At 39.7% G+C, this 22,314-nt stretch overlaps 1 protein-coding gene across 3 annotated transcripts in view; it reads right to left on the bottom strand.

Moving 5' to 3' along the window:
• The window catches only part of fchsd2 (FCH and double SH3 domains 2), a 60,494-nt gene that overhangs the window by 13,688 nt on the left and 24,492 nt on the right, over positions 1 to 22,314 (bottom strand). For 2 of the 3 annotated variants that reach the window (XM_086215758.1, XM_086215757.1), the window contains exons 4-13: positions 18,680 to 18,759; positions 17,610 to 17,754; positions 17,314 to 17,447; positions 15,282 to 15,336; positions 14,592 to 14,720; positions 8,863 to 8,985; positions 7,615 to 7,710; positions 5,923 to 5,997; positions 2,406 to 2,522; positions 2,095 to 2,199 (exon numbers count right to left, since the gene is read on the bottom strand). In XM_086215758.1, the coding sequence (XP_086071884.1) occupies positions 2,095 to 2,199; positions 2,406 to 2,522; positions 5,923 to 5,997; positions 7,615 to 7,710; positions 8,863 to 8,985; positions 14,592 to 14,720; positions 15,282 to 15,336; positions 17,314 to 17,447; positions 17,610 to 17,754; positions 18,680 to 18,759 (1,059 nt within the window). The remainder of the gene's footprint in view (positions 1 to 2,094; positions 2,200 to 2,405; positions 2,523 to 5,922; positions 5,998 to 7,614; positions 7,711 to 8,862; positions 8,986 to 14,591; positions 14,721 to 15,281; positions 15,337 to 17,313; positions 17,448 to 17,609; positions 17,755 to 18,679; positions 18,760 to 22,314) is intronic. The other variant, XM_086215759.1, reaches the window with a different exon arrangement.

Here is a 22,314-nt window from a genome sequence, read left to right as displayed (position 1 = left end):
TGTTAATGCAGTAATAAGACAGAGATAACTCACCAAAAGCCTGATTAAACCTACAAAAGTCAACATAAAGCTGCAAATCGATGAACTATAATGGACTTCTAGGTTCAGTGAATATAAGTATCGTCAAATAACTTGATCAATCCTGGGCTATGGAAGTTAATTGCACCCTGCTGCATACGTTTTGCTGAGGAGCAAACAGAATATCAACTCACTCTGTTTACAATCAAATTAAAATAATAGACAATAATTAGTCCCTCAGTGGGCAGCACGGTGGTGCAGTGGTTAGCACTGTTGCCTCACAGCAAGAAGGTTCTGGGTTCGAGTCCTGGCTCGGGCATGGGATCTTTCTGTGTGGAGTCTGCATGTTCTCCCTGTTCCTGTGTGGGTTCTCTCCACGTACTCCAGCTTCCTCCCACAGTCCAAAGACATGCAAATGGAGACTAGGCTGATTGGATACACTAAATTGACAGTAAGTATGACTGCGAGTGCGAATGGTTGTCTGTCTCTATGTGTTGGCCCTGCAATGGACTGGTGACCGGCCAGGGTGAAGTTTGTTAGGATAGGCTCCAGCCACCCTGTAACCCTTAACAGGATAAGTGGAAGAAAATGAATGGATGGAAGGATGGTCCCTCAGCTGAGAAACTGGGTGTAACAAGGATTATTTAAATTCCTTGTTTGTAAAGCAAAATTGTGCATTATTATTATTGGAGTCAAAACTGTGTAACATTTGTAACACATGTAACACTTTTGGAGAACGCATATTGGAAAATACTGCCTAAAAAAAGGAAAACCTAAGCATTTTCCCTCTGTTAATTGTTATTTTACTCTTGATATCCATCCATCCATTTTCTATCCCACTTACTGTATCCGCTAAGGGTCACGGGGGGGTGGGGGGGGGTGGAGCCTGTACCAGCTGACACTGGCCAAGAGGCGAGGTTCACCCTGGACGGGTCGCCAGTCCATCGCAGGGCCATCAGGAGCAATTAGGGGTTCAGTATCTTACTCCGGAACACTTTGACATGGTCACCTGGGAAATGAGGATCGAACCAGTGACCCTTCAGTTGCTAGACGGCCACTCTACCTTTGAGCCCCCAACTCTCTAAATACGCCAAACAAACATAAAAAAGCAAAATAAGTCAGTATCAGAGTATCTATCTTACACCAACATCCCTCTTTTCTCTTCCCGTGAAAACAATCAAATGTTTGATGACTCATCCTCCATCATCAATGTGTTCTCAGATTTTTATGTTCCTCTCCCGTGAAGCAAATGATGTACTGCAGTTCCAAGGTGCATCCCCACCCCAACCCCTTCAAAATGACTCATTCCACTAGCGTAATGTTATCCATATTATCTAAAGTCACAATATGCTGAAAGTCTGAAGAGGCTCATGATTGAGTTATTTATCCACATTCATTAGCAGAGATCTAATAAGAAGTAGCAACAGTCTGTAGTGTACATTCTCTATTAGGCAGAGGCAGTTGTGCACATTCAACACTATCAGGTCCCATACACATCAATCATAATCTGCGACAAGCCCCTCCCTCACTTTTTGTTTCGACCAGATACAAGTAAATATACAGAAACAAATGAGATTGTGACTTCCATTTCACTGGGCCTTTAACTTGCCATTTTGCACAACAAAAGCAGAAATAAAAGGAGAGAAGAAAGATGGATCCATCTGTTCCTGTTTGGGGTCACTGGGGCTGGAGCCCATCCCAGCAGTGCACTGGGTGAGAGGCAGGTTGGATCCTGGACAGATCTATCACAGTTGCTACTTTGAGTAACAGATCAATGAGTTCGAAGGCTGAACAGGCGCAAAAAACACAGCAGTTCAGAAGACTATGGGGAGGATTTTAACTCTTCATCTCTAGTTGTCGAGTCGTATCCTCCTATGCAATGATAATCAACTGGCTCACCCAATTTAAATGTTGTCATCTATTAGTGATAATTGTACAGGCTGTATTATCTCATATTTTTTTCTGCAGAATCTTTGCTAAACCCCTCTATGTCAGTACTCCCGCTGCATGAATGCAGTAACCTCATGCTGTGCTAATGTTGGTCTGAACAGGAAAAGGGGAAGAAAATCCACAAACCTCAGCTTTGCGTATATTTTCTTTGGAGTCTTCTATCTTCATCTCAAGATCTGCTCTGCCCTGCTCTGTGGGGGGCAAGCCGTGGCTCTCACACTCCTCCAGCGACTGACCACAACACACAAACACACACAAGTCAGCGAGAAACAGTGTGTGTTTCTTAAAAAAGAAGACCTTCATGTCCAGATATATTTCTCTAGCACTGTGGTGGTAATGTGTGAATGTGAAATTGCAAGCATATGTGTTTGTGAGAAATTGAGTATGTGTGTGTGTGTGTGTGTGTGTGTGTGTGTGTGTGTGTCTGTTTGTCTCACTCTCTTGTAGTGTATTATATTCTTGTGTTCTCTCGCCACTCTGGTCGCCCATTTCCTGGCCTCCTTGTTCAAACTGTGCTCCTCCGTTGTCCCCGTCTCCGATTCCAGCTGACGACTCTAATATAGACAAATACACAACCAGACAAGCATGTGTAAGAACATGTAATCTCAGGCACATGCATGCACGCATGTACACACACACACACACACACACACACACACACACACACAAAGTGTCTCACACACACACACACACACACACAAAATGGCACTGCAAGCAAATACAGATTTACATAAGTGTACTCATAAGTACACTGTCAATGATAAGTAAACAAGGTGTGTGATGTGCAGAAGCTGTTAATTAAGATAAAGAAAGCAAGAGAGAGAAAGAGTGTTTCCTTCTCACATAATTAATACCACATGCACTGCAAAATTCTATTGTTATTCTCTGGGAACAAACAAACATCTGCAATTAAAACCACATGTGAAGGAGTGCTTGTGTGAATGTACATGTTTGTGCGTATCATGTGAGCGCGCATGAGAGGCATTGCATGGCTTGTTTTTGAGACACTATTTTATTCCAGTGAATAAGTCTGTTCATGTGTTATATGGTAACACTTTTAATAATTTTGTCTTTTCCAAAAAGTCACACTTGGGTTAAATTTTGAGACTTTCAGGAATATGAACGACCACAAAATGTTATTTTCCATGTGCTTATAATCAAAATAAAATCTGCTCTCAGGAAACTATGCGGGATGTGTTTCATAGTAGCCTGTTCTTTGGAAAGAGCACATGTGCTGCTGATTTTTAATTATTACTGGCAAATGATGTGACACATATGGTTGACATATTTGTTTGAAAAATTAACAAAAGAATGTCAGGTATGACATTCATTTTGGCCAAAGGCAGAAAAAAAACCCACTACGACCTTCAAGAAATTAAGTCAAGCAGGAAGATCTATTCAGTGTCACTGATGTGTTTGCAAAAAGAGCGACTTGGGAATCGCATAATCCGATAATGAAAGTGTGTTAGTGAGACGACACGATAGTACACGATATCTTAATTGCAAGTTTCCATGCACATCATATCTATTAATTATGTGCTGCTTAGGGCATAAATCTGGCTAAGTATAGGTGTGAAACGAAGAGTATTACAGGGGAGATTTGCAGCTTAATTACATTCGACAAGAGAGCGTTGAAGGGAGTTAAGGCAGGGAGGCAGAAAACTCGATTTGGAGAGTGACACATCATGGAGAGAGCTGAGCCAATTTGCATGTGGCCTTTAAGTGACTTTCTTTGATGATGTTTGTTTACATTTCCCATTTAGTGAACTCTCTTTACAAAATGTGTAGTAATGGGCAGTACAGCGTAATCGATTTCCTTTATTTTAATTATCACAGTGTCACAGGGACCTTCAGTGATTATGTACTATGGTGGGACAAGTCTGTTTCTATGATGTAGCAATATGAAACGTGCATTTATTGAAGCAGGTCACAGTGATAACCCATTAACGACTGCTATAATGTCACAGGTACAATTATGGCAAGTCATCCTGCCACCTAAGTGGAACGTGAACTGCAGCACAGGGATGATGGTATAATCATGGCTGAAAAACAACCCCATCATAATAACAGTCATTTAGAATGCTCTATAGAGCAACTGTTATTATGAAACCACATAGATATATGTTATCTGAAAGAGCTGCTGGTGTGAGTTCCCATCCATTCACACCATAAACTATCTCCTCTTTATCTAAGCTGTCTGATGTACCGGCCACAGGAAAATCTAGCGGCTTCTTATGAAGGTTTAGATAATTCCACACAAGCAACTGTGGTGGCCAGTCCAGGGTGTCTAGATATCCTGTGATGAAACAGAAAGCAACTCTAAATGAGAACGTTAAACAGCTAACTGTCGAGCAGAATAAAAAGTTGATGCCTAAAATTTTACGCAGCTTTAGTATTTTTTTTGTTCGGTTTTGAAAAAAGTAGGACCCCTCAGTCACAATACTATCAACTTATAATTTGTGCAGTTGTTTCACATAAAATCCTACCACATTTTAACTTAGCTGTTTTATTCTCAATACAGCTGCTGGAAACTTTTCAGTCCCACATGTTTCTGACACTGATAATTGCTTCTCAACCTTTAACAATTTTCTGGACAGCTCTACAGGGTCAAGAGTGAGCCTGACATCCCCTAATCGCTCATATATCCATTTGTTTCAAACTATGAAACCATGAAGAAGAAAAAAAAGGAAGAAATGAGAGGACGCTGTTGTCCATCCATCCATTTTCTCCCGATTACCCTGTACCTGTCGCCAGTCCATAGCAGGGCCAACACATAGACAGACAACCATTCACACTCACAGCCAATTTAGAGTATCCAATCAGCCTAGTCCCTGTTTACATGTCTTTGGGCTGTGGGAGGAAGCCGTGGGAGTACCCACGCAGGCACAGGGAGAACATGCAAACTCCACACAAAAAGATCCCGTGCCTGAGCTGGGACTCAAACCAGGAACCTCTTGCTGTGAGGTGACAGTACTAACAACTGCAACACCATGCCACCCAGAACACTGTTGTTTTGCGTCTAAATAAAATAAATTTAAACCCATAAAACAACAAATGAACCAGAAAATATCACACAAACTAAACAATTGACTTGTTTATCTACAGGACAGTGATGACAGAACACTGATATTTGAATAGGCGATGCTGCAGCCAGAGAGAGACCGTGTTGCTCATGAACAAATATAAATATTACATTGTTACAATGCTGTAAACCACACATCATAACAGTGGCATTCAATAACCAAGAAAATGTGCCTCTCTTGTTCCACCATCAGACTATGCAATGTATAAATACTAACAGTTATAAATAAGAAAAGTTTCATGCCCAGTAAAGACTGCGTCAAGGACTCCCCTCTGTGTGAAGACTGTTTTGAAACTGGCATCAAAAGGAAGAAGTTTTGTGAGGTAGAACAATATTTTTTGTCTCTACAGAGATGTCCAAACACTTATTTGGTTGTTAGTTATTACTACTGTGGACTGTCTCCAAACCTGCGAGGCCAACAGTAGACCCCTTGGCACAGAGTCTGGAAAAGATGAACAAGATTGCTGTTGACATCTTTTAGTCATGTTCATGCAGAGAAATCAACAACCCTGAAAAAAAGTGCTAATTTTTAAATTAATGTTAAATCTATTCGTTTCAGTTGATTAATCTCAAAATCATAAAGTGCACCAAACGCATATAAATACCAGGTACGGGACAAATTATTTTGTAGGGCGAAGTTGCTGTGGAGTTTGTATTCAAACATAAGTCATACTGTTATCAGCAGGATGCAAAAACATCATCAATCAGATGAGGTTGAAATAAAATTTTAAAACTTGAATAATGTCTTGTTTTGGAATGTTTCAGAGAGACTATATTACTCACCAGAATAAACAGATATAGACAGACATGGATGGAGTATGATGGTTTCTGTAAATTATGAAGATGGAAATGCTAACAACGGTTATGACTACCTGTGCCAGGGTCATTCTCATGGCACTGACGGGCGACGGCTCAATGTCCACCAACTGCTGCACCGAGCTCAGAGTCTGGCACACACACACACAAGCAGGGAAGCACCCGCACACACCCAAGAGCAGCAGTGCAAGCACACAGACACAAGTATACAAGGAGGGGTTAATGGAAAAAAGTTCAGGGAAAAGTGTTAGCAACAGGATTAGGAACACATTAGGAAGGAACAGCATGTTGTTGCGAGAAATGCTGGAATACTGTGTGTACACGTAAACAAGTTTAGAGATAAAGAAGTGCTAGAAAGCGGAGTTAAAGAAAACACACAGAGGGGAAGCTGACACACAAAAAACACAAAAGGAGTCAAGACACAAGAGAAAATAATTGCTAAACTATATAGAAGAACTGGGTACCGGCGTCCACTGGGAGACATCTGCTTTAACCAGCAACTCTTAACAAGTCCCCTGAGGGTTGAGAGATCATGTTTCCCACTACTGTATTATGTTCACAGACACACGGATCAATTGACAAACAATTCTTACATTCTGCAAGATTTTTTGGTCCAGCTTATGTGGAAGACAGAAGGCGGCATTACAATGAGAGGTTCCCAATGGACACACAACATTTGATTAAAATTAGAACACAGAAGCTTCATGCTTTTAACATGCTGTCACCAGACACAAGATAAAATGACATCTCTGTCCTGAATTGTTCATGTAACAAAAACCCAAAGACTGGAAACAAAAGAGCCAAAGAACTCTCTGGAGAATAACAATGATCAGAGCTTTGGTTCCCTGATTCCTAGCCTCTAAACCCGAGATGCAATAGTTGGATTGCCTAAATTAAGAGAATAAACAGACTGAGATGAGTGAAATAATTAGAAATATGAAAAATAGTTTTGGAAAGAGAAAGAGAAAGAGAAAAGTAGGAGGGAGAAAAAAAACACGTGGCAACCAAGACAAGACCGATTACTCTGTGTGCGTGCGTGCGTTTGTGTGTGCATGTGTGTGTGTGTCTGTGTGTGTGTGAGACAGAGAGAGAGAGTGACTGCCCTGCTGAGTGAACAGAATTATACACAAACAATTCAATAAAGTGGCATAGGAATGAGTCCTCCAACCCAGAGACCAGTGAGCACTGTTGGACATCTGTTCCCTAAAATAAGATCTCTGGTTAAATTTACCACACTTGGTTTATAAGTTTCAGTTCAGTAAATACCACACTTGATAAATAAAACATTGCTCTAAAAATATGGTTGCTTACAAGTAGCTAAACAAGACTGAAGATTTTGTAATGAGCATTAAAAGCCACCAAGCCAAAAACAGCAGAAGCCAGAAGCCAAAGCCAGTTGTGGTGATGCGTGTGTGGTGTAGTTTGTTCACAGTGTTAACGTTACATTTGACATCCTATGACTCTGTTTACGTGTCTAAAAGGAGAAATGGTAATGATAATGATAATACAGTTAATTTATGAGGATTATCTTGTTGAAGAAAATGCACAAGTCGCATAAACTTTTGTTTACCACAGAACATATTTTCATTAACAATTCAAAAATCATTGTGGAAAACCCATTGTCTTTTGGATGAGGGAACCCTTAGCAATGCTAACTTCTGGGCTCTCATACAAAAGTATGTCACCCCCGGAACACACTATAAAAAAACAACCTATAAGTACAACAGCCCCGTGCTGCTGAATCTCACCGTGTCACACTCGCTGGGCTGGAATTGGAAGTCATGTGCTTTGTGAAACACCGGGTTCTCCTGCATGAACAACTGCTGGTTGAACTCTTGAATTATCTGAGGAAGAGACAGAAATATGATTGATCTTAGCATTGGAATACACCACATCAATAAATCAAAGCTGATCATAGCCTCTGTATCCCTATAAAGGAGCAAACTACAACTGTTTTACAGCTACCTTCAAAGCCGACACAAGGTGAGTGTACCATAGAAAAAACATTCTGAGGTTCAGATACTTACGAACATTTGGTATCAATGATAGTTCAAGAATGTCCTGTGGGCATATGCCTGACATTTGTGACTAGTGTTGTATTGATCTTCTGGATTTAGCATTGGCCATGTGTGTAAACAACTGCACTAACGCACAAAGGAAGAACAAGCCTGTTTGCAAATACACACAGATGAACAAAAAACAAAACAAAAAACAAAACAAAAAAAAAATATATATATATATATATTCATTCCAGAAATAGCTTTGTAAATGTGTTTTGAGGGAGGAAAGGCACCTCAGGGACACTGTATGCATTGTGCTGAGAAATACTCTAATGTAAACAAAACTTTCACTTGTTGACAAGACAACTCTGGGCACCTTTAAGAAAGAAATACATATTACAGATAATATATCTACAGGGAACTATGTTCCCAGGACATTGTCTGATAAATAGCTTCTTATACAGTAGAGATGAAAGCATAAAAGTCATGATTTTGCTTTTGAGAATACTTTAGGTTTGTTCTAATATGCACTGAAATACCTACAAACACCCGAAGTATTAGTTTTCCTCTTACCAAAGTCCTACATTGTCTGTAACACACCGTTTATTCATTTAGCTTGTTAGCAATCAAGCATACTTCATTTCAACAGTTTTTGTTCAAAAGCTGAATGCTAACATATGCCAGTCCTCTGCAGAAATCCTCCACCATGTAATGTAAGAAAAATAGTGCCTAGTATAACAAATGAACTCAAGATGTCGATGTTTCACATTAATGTAACTAAAGCAATATATTTTGCTTCCGCAAAATAAGCAATTTTATTATTCTATGCTGCTGTCAAAAGATTGATGGCTGTTTGGGAACAAAAAACACAGAATCTACAATGTTCCATGAAAGGGTGTGTGTGTGTGTGTGTGTGTGTGTGTGTGTGTGTGTGTGTGTGTGTGTGTGTGTGTGTGTGTGTGTGTGTGTGTGCATTTCTCAGCACATTTGACTCACCCTGGTGGATTTGTCCAACAGGAATTGGAAGGTGTTGTGTGTAGCTTGTGAGGCTTCAAGCTCAGTACGACACAGCGATACAAGGTAGTCTTTCACATGCTCATAGATCCTGCCGTCCAGGGCCTGAGGACAAGAGGGGGACACCAGGGGTGAATGGGATAGATTAATGATTGCAACAATGCCTTTCATTTTCTTCATCCTTTTCTATTAAGTGCGGAGTATAAGGGAATCAATCAATAGGGAGAGGAGATCAGAGAGAAGCTGGATAAATGCAATTATACACATTTTAGAAACCAATAAACAATATACTTATTTACATGGGATGCGCTGATGAATACATATATATATATATAACCTTATATCTTATTTTAGGAGTTCCACTGAAACCAGAGTGACCCTGTGTAATTCTAACTTTGTGGTCTGCAACTAGCCATGCTCGTTTACATAGTTTTTGCTCAAATCCACACAGATGGCGTTTCCTGTCTGCTTTTTGCCGCATCACACAAGTAAATCTCCCCACCTGAAATCTGGTTTGACTTGAGTCAAGGTTTCATCAGTCAGAGTAACTGAAAACACATGTGTAGGCTTCCAAGGCATTTATATTTATAGAAGGGTGATATTTTTTTTCTCAAAAGAATCAATTCAACTTAAATTTGAACCATTCAAGAAAAAAAATAATAAAGAAAAAAATCCATGCAATTGATCAAATTGCAACATCCAGCCAGTAATTGCATAAGGATTTAAATAGAAAACAATATTAACTTACATCACAATAGAAGATGAAATAAAGAGAAGACCAAGCAGGAGAAAAAAACAATTATTACGATGTGCTAGATAATGAAACTGAAATAATTAAAATCAGATAGTTTAAGTCAATATACTGCTTTTCAGTATTTTAATATATTTTGAAGGTCTATTTTAAAATGTTATGGTGATGGTTATACTTTTTATTTTTCCATATCGCTGTGAATGTAGTATTCTCCTGGGATACTTCGAAAATTATTAATATGCACATCATCTGTGAAAAGATTATATTTATTTACAATGAGTAATACATCTTTTTTTACTTTATTTTCTTTTTTTCCTCAAAATGTCAGAGAGCTATTTTTGTCTGTAGAAATGAAACAAGGTATCATTTTAGCTGAACTGTGAAACACTACACCTAGGATTAGATTTAACAATCCAAATAATGTAAATAAAGTTTACATGATGGCAGAATAAATGGATTACAGTTAAATCTGAAATATATTGTCTGTATTGTCAACACCTGTAACCACAATTATTATGATTTTAAATAAATAGACAAATACTACATAAAAAAATAAAGATCAGGAATTGACAGGTCAAAACAAGAGCCAGGTGTTTTCTTTGACAGCTGTTATTATTATTCTGATGAACAGAAATAAAGATGTTTAATGAGGTATGAAGTCCAAATGAACAGCCTTTCTAGTACCGGGCTGGTGCTGCCAAGCTTTAGGCCACACTGCCAAAACAGATCAGACGGAGAGGAAAGAGAGACAGACAGAAAAAGACAACGAGGTAATAGAGAGGAGGAGGATAGCAGGCAGAAGAGGAAGAGAGAGGATTTTATATGATAGAAAAGGTATTAGTGGGTGAGAGCAAGAGAGAGACAGACAGACAGAAAATCTGTGTTTGGGAGAAGTGTTGCCTGTGCGTGTGCGTGTGTGTGTATATGACTGAAGTGTTCTTTGGATCGTGTTCTCACAGCTGCAGGGGAAGGTGAATGGGTTCAGATTCTGATTCAACAAAACACAGAGACCGCAGACACACACACAAATACTCAGACATGAATTCTCTCATCTGGACAAAGTACTTTATGAAAGCAGCTCACACTCTCAGGAATCTGCATACACTGCGTTGGGCAGAGGATGAAACATTTACAACATTGTGTGTGTGTGTGTGTGTACACATACATCTACACACATGCTTATAAAACAATGGAATAGTCATGAGGAAATTATGTCATTAAGGGTGGATTGTTGGCCAAAATGTTTCTAAATGTTCCCTCATCATACCGCTCATTTCCGCCACTCTTTTCTTCTCCTCTTCCTCCCTTTCGTTCATCTATTAACAGAAGCACTGGGATGAAATGAGACTGCCTCTAGAAAAAGCCCCATATTCTTGTCAGTGGGTGGGTGTTTTTATTTGGGTGTGTGTTTGAGAAGAATGACTGCATCAGTCTGAACAATACAATAAGCACAGCACAATGAAGCAGACAAGGACAAGTTTAGTGTGTGTGTGTGTGTGTGTGTGTGTGTGTGTGTGTGTGTGTGTCTGGCAGGGGGACTTAAATGATGGACAGTAATAAAGACGCTGACAGCGAACAGCAGAGGGAGATGTGGAGCAGCAGTGTGTTCTTCTGCTGCCCTTTCACTGCTGTCACATTGACAAGGACAGCAGCTCAGTTTAAGATGTATGTTTTTCCAGCAGCTGCAGTCAGGTTTTATGATGTGAACTTCAGATCTAAGTCAGTCTCTTCCTCATCCATCATCTCCATCAACGCTCTCCATTATTTCACATCTTGCCAATTTTTTATCTTCTCTTTTTTTTTTTTACATTTAAGATATGAATGATTTTTATCTTGGTAAAGGGTGTTGATACTTGTATGCTGATGCGGTTGTATGATTGTGGTTTGGTCACAAGTGTCACTGATGGGGTTTTCCGCATTGTGTGTATTGATTGATCCCATGGAGCAAAAATGTCTCTTTATGTAATTTTGGATCTCTCTTTTGTTATTATCAATGACTTTCAGGTGACAACACAATGGATAAAAAAACTGCAGAGTGGCAAGAGAGAAAGAACCAGCAGATTGGTTTCCTCTAGCACTGTCCCCTATTCTCCTTGTGTGTTTGCATGCATGCATTTGTGCATGTGCGCATTTCCCTGCAGTCTTGTCCTTCTGTCACATGGAGTTGAGGATCTATTATTCAGAATGGCCTCACAGTATAGATGCTCATAAACGCCTTAGGCACAGTATGTGAGAAAGAGGGAGAGAGAGAGAGAGAGAGAGAGAGAGAGAATACAAAGACGAGAAAGAGAAAACAATACAGGAACTTTATTAATGAGATTCACTTCACCATTTAGAAGTAAAATAAAAGAAACAGTGTTTCAGATTCAAAGTCACAGTTTCACAATTGTACGCCTCCCTACATATGTCTGCGTAGGTGTCAGGTTTAGGAAAGATTTGAAAAGAAAACATCACCCACACAAACTGTTGAGGACGTTTAACACACAGTGGCTGAGGTGTGTCTCACTGCGGTTAAGGCAGACTGTCATTCCGTGTGCATGTCTAATAATCAGCTTACTGCCAGATTAAAGCAATACTCTCAATGTCACAATTGTTACAGCTTAATAGAATTATCTTTGCTAAGTGCAAGTCAAAATCACAGCAAGCATTAGTGATGAGCAGATCTGGATTTCTTGTTTTTTAATCCCACTGGAAAGTAGATATTTGAGTCTGATTTATCTGTTTTGATTGGGCACATGCAACTGAAATTTGATCTTTGATCCATGAGAAATGGAATTTACATGAAAAGAATGATATCACTCAGTGTTTGATTGAGTATTGAGACAAAAAAAATACCAAACTTCCTCCTGGGTCTTAAAAACAGCCTTGACAATGGAGCCTGTGCTATGACTGGCACATAAACAGCTAATAATTTACTGTGTGTGCTCTGTGTACTATGTGTGTGTGTGTGTGTGTGTGTGTATATGTATTATCAACATGTGACACTGGCTGTTCAACTGGCGTGAGGAGCTCAAGGACACATATTTGTACTTTTTTTTTCTTTCAAGTTTGACATAATTAAATTGGTTATATTCAGTCTAAAGTTAGACTCAAAAGAACCTTCATTCTTTTAGCATAAGACCAATACGCTGCAATAATCACATGAAAACCCAAAGTCCAGTATGTCTACAAACGTAAAGTACATGACTTTGTTCAATCATGCCAAGCAGTGTGTCCAACTTTATCATTTTAAAAGTTTGGCAAAACCTCCCCATCTAAAGCAAAACTAAGAAACTCAAACAGAAGTAGGCTACAATGGTCAGCTTCATGTTCCATTACTTAAGGATAGTTCCCTGAATCCATCACAATTCTGAAGCCAATAAATCACACCATGTAACTGTGTCCAAACTCGTGTGGGAAGAAAAACATCCCCCTCTCCTATATGGTATCAAAATAGATAACCTGTGGAAGGCTGCTGATTGGAACTCATCAGATCCATGTTAGATTTTTATTTTCTCCTTGGTCCGTTCAGTGAATTGTATGATATTCTGTTGCTATCTACTGGCTGGAGTGTGGATGCAGGAGAAATGCCTCCCAAACATGTTTAAAACAACAATCAACACTGGCCTTCCCACTAGAAACTGATCTACTACATGCAAACACAAGTACTACACAACTGTGTCCACATCAATCCATGTTGGAGTTAAACATCAGCCTGAGTGCTGACTTTAGTTCTGATGCGCCACTGTCTGGCTGCTTCCATAAGAGATCAATGCATCTATCAGCAGACTCTCCTCTTCCTCAAAGCCTGCAATCCCACCGTTGGTCACCCAAAGCAGATGCTTTCAGAGTAACATCCCACAGTCTCCAGGGATTGTGTCCTCACTACTTTCTGCTCTTCATTCAAGTCCTGTGCATCTTTGTTGTGTCATCAAACCAAAATGTAAATCTGGCATTAATTCTTGCATTAACTACTTATTATAACATTACCTCAACAGCCTGAGCAAAAATTAACATTTCTACTGCATTCAATTTACATTAACACCATAGCCTATGACTGAGAATTTAATGACTCATTAAAACATAAACCTACAGTGCATGCCACAGAAGTATTAAAAGACACCAAACACATGTAAGATAGATGAATGATGTTTCATGCAGTTGGAAGACCTAGGGCAGTTAGGCTACTGTATTTCCAGATGCATACAATAAAACATCAAGCCTGACTGATTTACAGGAATTGAAAATTTGTACGTCATGTTAAATTGTTTCTGAAGCCTAAATGAGTCTCTGAGTCCTTTCCTGTTTGAATCTAAAACTGAAATAGCAGAGAAAACATAACTGATGCAGCAGCCTTATTTACATGCAACCTTTTGGATTTGCTGAACAGTTTCAACAGTGATAATGCCCCACCCCCCAAGCTTTCTGATTATTCCTTTGCTCTTGGCTCAGTCAACTTTATGAAAATTATGATTTCATGCCTACCCATCATTCATGAAGAGTAGACGTAGGGGGTTGCTCATTTAGTAGGATTTTGCTTCAAATGAGCCCCAAGCAAATCATAAATCCAGAGAACTCAATGACTCTTTGAAAAGGCAAAACTGTGAAATCATCACTTTGTCATGTATGATTTCTTTCCACTCCAACTTCTTCACTGATACTGAAAAGGATTCTGACTCATAAAATGAGGACATTTGATCCCAGATGGAGCTTTAATTCAAAGTAGCTCCCCACTTTGAATTCTAGTACCCGGAAATATGTCTCCACTCCCAGAAACACCCTCAGGATACTTTTAGTGTGTGAAACTTAAGTCAGAACTGGTAAAAAAAAGAAAATGTCGTTCCAGTTTTAGAAAACTACAGTTTCAGCCTCCTGGTTTCTGCTTTCAACAAATTTGCCGTCTTACTAAAAGTAAGCACAGAAAGACTGCAGAGTTTTAGGTTGATTCGCTCACACCGTATTCAGTTCTGTCCATAACTACCTGTATGCAGTGCAGTAGATCTGTATGGTAGTAGCGGTCATGGTGAGCATTGGCAGCAGCTAGTGTTAACAAGTAGTCATTCCTGGCCTGTGTTGCTTTGGAGTTGCAGTCACTTCTCTTGGCTTTCAACTGAAAAGAGAGACAGATAGACAACCTTTCAATATCGCACTTGTAACAGAAATTAAGCCTCTTCATGGGAACAAACAAACATGCTTATAGTTCTTAGGGCTGATTAAAGCTGCAAACACAAAAGATTAATCAATTTTCAACTTTCAGAGGCATTCAATAGTTTATATGTGTAGGAGCTTTGATACAGGACATTAATTAGTAAGCCAGCAAAAACAGCATGCTGGTGTGTCTGGCTCTTTGCCTCCTCACACCTGTTTTCTTTTCCCATAATACTGAGGTAACAGGTCCACTGGCTCTAATGTATTCATTTTGAGCAAAGTCTGTGACAGCTCCAGATCATGCACAGGACATTTACAGACCACATGATGAGGGCTTTGTCTCTCTCACTCTCTCTCTCCCTGACAGATATTGCTATCCTGTCAGTGGTATGACACACTCCACATTCCAACAATTTTTAAGCGTTCCAATCAAATTCCTGCCACCCTCACTTGGAAATATGTCATGATACAGCAGGTAGACATCTGGATTCACAGGCAAGTGTTTTTGAAAAAAGCCACTTACCTTTACACTTGCTTTCTGCAAGCTAATTCTTGACTGAAACAGACCCAGTTTAGACCTGAAGTAGAAATCACAAACAGAGCAAGACATTCATCTTAATGAACACTGCATCATTACATAATCTAATCAGCAATTCTGAGTTATCAATGCATAGAACTAAAAGAAGAGATGCATATTTTGTTATTTATCATTTGTGCAAAAACAAGTTTATAACATTATTTTTTTATATATATTTCCATATTTTACATACTCAAAAACACATCTTAATACTGTGAAAGTAACATTTTTTTGTATTCACTTCCAAAACATTTGCAAAGCCCATCAATCACACCATCATCACATCATTATGAACAACAGATAATGAGCAAAAAAAAAAAGAAAGAGAAGAGACCTGAGCAGAACCGGGCCCCTAAAAATACTGACCATCAATCCAATAATGATAAATTCCAAAATTAACAGTTATCAATGCAGTGCTGATATTGTGCATCCTCACAAAAAGTGCATACTCTTTGCTTCTATTAAAAATAGGTTTTTACTAATTATTAATGGTTGTCTACTATACTGTCTGACCTCAGGCTTGTCAAATCAATCAAATATTTTTTCAAATTATTGCATGGTTGTCAATGACTAACTGTAAATAACTGCATTTGAACTGAACATTTGAATTTCACTTTTCAACTCATACTGACATGGTAGAGGCTGGCTCGTTTTACTAAACATCTGCTTTTACAATATCACAATATGTGGATTTAGCTATGGTGTAGGAAAGAAAGATTTCAGTTTCACAATATCTATTATTTCAAACCCCAGATTGAGAGCAGGTGTCATAAATTGACCCCAAACCAGCTGGAGCTTGACAACAATAAATCTCAGCCTGATCCAGCCATCATGATTTATTAATGGTGACATCAGATGGACCTGTCAGATCACATGATGTGAGGTCTGTTTTCCTCTACGCTGCTTGTGTGCGTCAATACAGGCAGCGTGTATTCAATTAACTCTCACACATACCGATGAAAAATGTATCAAGACTATGTGAACACGTCTGTCACTTGCATGTGTAATTGTTTGTGTACACGCACTGTGTTTCTGTTTATGTTGCCATATTAAAAGTGCCAAGAGGTGTTGAACATATGAAGTGGGTATTGTGTCTCGCCATTTACACGTGTGTTCGGGTGTGTTCTTTGTGGTTGGCAGTGACTAATGTCTCGACATATTTCTTCTCTGCTGAAATGCAGGCGGATGCATGCATGCGCACGCACGCACGCACACACACACACACACACACACACACACACACACACACAGACACAATGGCAAAGCAGCAGTGCGGTCATTTCTGTGGCTGTGACTTTATACTGAGTGTTAGTGAAAAGAAATGAGTTGACTGGCCAATCGATGTGGGCACTAACAGAAGCCAAGAATTCAATGAAGTGAAAATGTCACCACAGCAACTGCTACCTGGGGCTGGGAGGAAAACAATACTTATCAGCACTGGTTCAAACTTTGGTGGCAATTATGGCTTTGAAATGTTTGATTCTCCTAGCAGAAGTTCTCTACGAATCAATGGGCTGTTATTTAAGAAAGCTTAGTACACTTAACTCTTTTTTGGCAGGCATTTAAAGTCTGATAATCTTTGATCAACCTCGAACCATTTCATAACTGATTACTCAATTTATTTGCATATTAAATAAACATATAAATATAAATAAAAAGGGCTTTATTTGAATTGATTCATTCTTTGTTTCTCAACCAAGACTCTCTTCTAGTGTTCTGGTCTCTTGTCTTCTCTCGTTTACCACACAAACGGTTTCTTCAGCCTTGTAATGATGATGATGATGCTTCTCCTTCCTACTCTGTACTCTCTCTATGTGGTTAACCAGCTTTGTTTTCGTGATGGTACTCTATTTGACACTAGAGGCCGTCTATTTGGTCATACTATTTCTACATGCAAGTACATCCCTGCTAACACAAGCACACACACACACACACACACACACACACACACACACACACAGTACTGTTGTGAACATACTTGGCCTCTATATCAGCCTTCTCTCGTACAGCATGGGCAACCTGCTCACAGTCGTAGTATTTTTTCTTGGCTTTGGCTAACTCCTTCACAGACTCCTGCAGCTCTGCTTGAATACCACTCAATTGATCTATGGTCTGTGTGGGAAAAAAGGGAAAAGGGAAGCTCTTAGAGACAAAACAGAGCAATGTGAGTCACTCTTATTCAGTGTGTGTATCTGGAAGGACGTTACAGAGATGAATAGAGAAATAGAGAACCAAGATTGCTTCAGGAAACTATGACTCCACCAATCTACTCACCTTTTTCAGCTGCTGTTCCTTGTAGAGTCTGACGGTCTTAGCGGGCTCTGAAACCTGACTCTTGTAGTTGTCACACACATTGAGCCTGGACTGGCTCACCTGCACTGTACCCTCTAGGTAAGACCTCCACACTGCATACACATTCCTAATTATAGAGACAAAGCACATTGGCACTGCACTGCTGCTGTTCTGGAACTCAAACTCCACATGAGAGAAATTAGTTACAAATTCACAACATTCTTCTGAAAAGTGTTGACATATTTTATATTCGATGCATCAAGTAGGGCTAAGAAACAAATATATACACGACTGTATGTGCATGCACCAGAGGAGCAGGGAGGGGAGGGTCATTGTTTACAGTGTTCTCCCACCGTTGACTACCCCTCCTTTTTGTTATGTTTCTAATTTTTGTGTGCTTGTTTCATTTCAGCTCACTGAGAGTCAACTGCTTTTGGTTTCATTTCTAGTCACGCTGCCTCTCTCTGTTCTGTTCTCTGTTTGACCGTAACTGTGTTTGGGGAGGGGTTGAACTGAAAACAGTGTACAGTGATATCAATATTAAGGCAGCAAAGCAAACACACCAGGGTGTTCAGTGTACCACCAATGCCACTTAATAAACATTTCACTGTGTTTTCTGGGGGCTGAACATGCCCTGGGGACAGCTTTGCTGCTGGTGGCAGGGAAGCTAGTCCTGCTGATAGCATTACAGAAGAAGCACAGGAGGAGGTTGTCATCATCTGCAGCAGCCCCCCCACCAAAGCATTCAACCAGACTGAGTGAGACTGGGAAGTTGCTGTAGTTGCTAGATGCAATGGAGCATGAATTCAATCCCAATTAAAGTGTGAAGTGCAGAATTAAATCTGTCATTTCTGTGTTTAGTTTCAAATTGGATCCATCTCGGGCTTTTATAATTCAGCATCTTTGTAACAATGAGCAACGACGCATAACTGCTGTACACTGTACACTCAGCATTGGGATTCGGATTTTATCTGAGTGGTAGTGCTGAGTGTTCCTTTCTAATGTTATGGAAAGTAGACTCGTATTTCTGCTTATGTCAAACACACACTTACCTGTAGTCTGTTCTCTGGTCATCAGGGTTGATTCCAGGCCAGTCCCTCTTTAGGTACTGACTGGCTAATTTCTGTAGAGCCTGAAAACACAGTAAAATACAAGTAAAAATACAAGTGAAAACCTAAAAAAATACTAAAACACGAGTACTTTATTTTGTAGTTGGTGAGACTCAAACAGCGAGGCTGGATTTTGTTGAAGTAGATGATGTATGCGTACGCTGTCCCACTTCACGCTGAATGATTTGGATATGGCTCAAACTCATTTCATGTGTGCTGATTTCTTTTACGTCGCCATGATAAAAAATAAGTTTCAAGTCAACAGCCAAAGTATTGACTTTTTCACTCCGAAAACATTATACTACTATAAAACAGAATCTCTTTTGGTTGTCAGCAACAATGAACCCCCTGTCAGCACCTCTGTGAATAAGCTGAGGGTAACCTACATCCACTGGACTGGGTCACCGTGTCAGCAGCCGCTACTCACAGCCACTCTTTCCTTGTGGCCCTGCAAATGTGTGCTTGTGTGTGAGGTAGGAGAGCAAATAGTCATTAATAAAAACAATTGATAACAAACCATAATCGCAATCACAACCAAGTCAGTACATAACAAAATCCTCTCCCTTCACACATTCCCTAAATCTTCTGTCTTTCCCAAATAGGTTGGTGAATCTCCTTTGCTTCTAATTTACTCCATTGTCCGTCAGCAGTGCGGGGGCACATTTACAATCCTAGCATACACACAAAACCTGACAGACATGTACAACACTTCCACTGCATGTAACTAAATTCTGACCCTTGTGTTCAGACATTTTTGAGATCAATAAATGGTGAGGTGATGAATTGAAGTCAGACTGTATGATGACGCCTCTCACACATTTTATTTCATTTCACTTTAATTGTATATTGACATGGAATATGTACTTGAGCTTGTCGTGAACCATAACTATTCTATAAGCACCCTTCAATTTTAGATGAAATGAGCAAAGTTCAATCATAAATAAAAGTTCGCTCAATATTTCATCAGTGCTTTTTCCTCACATCACATTCCCCAGCATTGGAGCCCAGAGCAGAGCACCTGACTGTGTGAAACTGTCATCCTCTGTTGTAAATCCGAGATGGAATTAAGGAATTGCAGAATAGCTCTTCTCACCAAGTGCGTCACAGTTTCTGTGTTAATGCTGCGGAGAACAGAGTGTGTTGGAGACACAGCGGTGGTTACCACACATACTCAACCATCTCACAGCATGTCACCAGGCACACACAGTCATGATGACGCTCCATATGCTCATTAACAGTCCTGATCATTATGCAGGTCAAGTTCACCATGACAAAGTCTAAATAAATCATGTTCACCTATCAACCTCCCATCTTAAAGTTACATCCCAGGATTGGAACACCACTGACAGTCACAATCATTTTGGCAAAGTGTGAAGCAGCCAGTCAGTCTGATTGCTGTAAACATAAATACTGCGGTGACATGTGGAGCATAATTCTGTGTGATGGATTCACTTTCCCTGTCTTCCTTTCTGGTGTCGCCATGATTCACTACTGAGAAATGATGATTAGCGGACTCTTTTCTATTCCTCAACAATCATGAGGCGCTTCTCACTGACCATTTATGGTTAGGTGTGGGCATAATGAGAGAGGCATACGACACTAATCCTGACGAGGTAAACAATAGATGTCAGGGGCAAGGAGGTATAAACAGCCACTGGGCTTCGGTTCCCGTCTGCGCGACTAAATTGGTGGCTAAAAAAGTCCTGGACTAACAACACATTCGCACATTCGTGTGAAAACATTTCATGACTGAGGCCTTTTTTTTTTCTTTCTTTGTTTTTGATTGTTCTATTTGCGGTCACTTTTTTCACATTGAACATACACTCTTTGCTATAAATGTCTGTCACTGACTCATTCAAAGTCTAACCACATGCAATATGATAGTGAGATATTATGATGAATACCAGCAAGCAAAAAATGAGGCATTATTTTCACTATATTGATAAGAGGTTACGATATGAATTACACCAATTGTTGAAGTTAGAATTTACAGTTCCAAACAGAGGAGCATACCCCAGCACAAACTAAACTGGCAGGTTTGAAGGGATTAGACAGCATCTAAATCATCTGTCATCTGTCAAATTATGGACTGGTAGAAATAAAATTAGAATTGATAACTTTATATATAAATGTTCCCATCTGACCAAAGCACAACTCCAAACCTCTTGAGGCTTCAGTAACTGACATGTTATCTGATTGAGCGCAATGACTGAATGCTGTGAATGACTGACAGCTTCACTGAGCTGCTTCTGGCAGTCTCCCTCTCGCTCCCTCATTTACTACAATCATCATACTTTCTCTGATTCTTCTTCTTTCTTCATCTGCTTTCATTTGCACTCTTTAATCTTTTGTCCCATATACTCTGTGCTTTCCCTATCTCACCCTCTCTGTGCCCCCCATCCCTCCATTGCCTTCTCTTACTTTCTACTGGACACCTCATCTCAACATTCCCGTTTCTATGCTGTCATCACCTTAAAACCACCTGAACAGCGTGTTGCCATAGCAACCCATCTGCCTTCCTGTGTGGTCTGGGTGAGGAGGAACTACTCCTTTTAATACACACACACACACACACACACACACACACACACATACAGAGGGAAAGACAAACACACATACACACACACACACATACAGAGGGAAAGACAAACACACACACAAACACACATCCTGTTTTTGTGACACACAAGGTACTCAGACAGCAGGATTTCCTGTGTGTGCGTGTGTGTTTGTGTGCACACGTGCGTGTGTGTGTTTGTGAGAGAGATGGAGTGACAGAGAGGTGATTGATAAACAAGGAAAATGTAAAAAGGAAGAGATTCTAGATTAAGGTTTACATTCAAATATATCATATATTTAAAATAAAAAGTTTTTAAAAATTTGGTAAAAGAAAATGCTAATTTATATTTGTATCCATGCACTGCTACTATGCACGTATAAGGTGTTTGTTCGCTTATATATGCACTAAGTGGCAGGCCGATTCTCCCATTAACTATCATACAAGAAGATGGTGAAGGGAGATAATCTAATCCAAAAATCTCAGTCAAATCTCAAAAGAACATGGATACAAAGGAAAACAAAACAATTAAGTGTCTATTAGACTTATTGAGTATGAGTTTCAAACTTAAATATCAAAGCTATGTGTATCGTAACTGTCACAACCAAAATGTGTCGAGAATGGGAGAGGAGACCAACCACCACGAGTAAGAACTGGTTTCACTTATTCATTAAAACCTCATAACAATACTCAGATTCACAATCTGTCACAAAACTCTGCAGACAGTCACCTTGATACTTAACTCTCAGTTTACTCTCACCCTTCAACTTGTTTTTTTCTTCCATCTCTTGCTAAGTGACTTTAACGCACAGTCTACCTGCTGTCTCTTGCTGCCTTCCTGTGTGTCTGCTCCAAACCCCAGACTTTCTTAACTTCCTCTGAAATCAATATACTTGATTTTTCACTCCCATCTCTTCCTGTCTGCACTTCTCTCCCCCAAAGCTCTCTGTTCTGTGTATCTGTGTGTTTGGTGAGGATGGCTTTGACATCCACATCTGCAAAGCAGGTTAGGGTAGAGCCA

This window comes from Aulostomus chinensis, chromosome 10 (genome assembly GCF_037954235.1).
Source record: "Aulostomus chinensis isolate RoL2024-O1b breed Wild chromosome 10, RoL_Achi_v1.0, whole genome shotgun sequence".
Taxonomy (NCBI): Eukaryota; Metazoa; Chordata; class Actinopteri; order Syngnathiformes; family Aulostomidae; genus Aulostomus; species Aulostomus chinensis.
The sequence above is the reverse complement of the archived record's forward strand: the minus strand, read 5'-3'. Positions and strand labels throughout refer to the sequence as shown.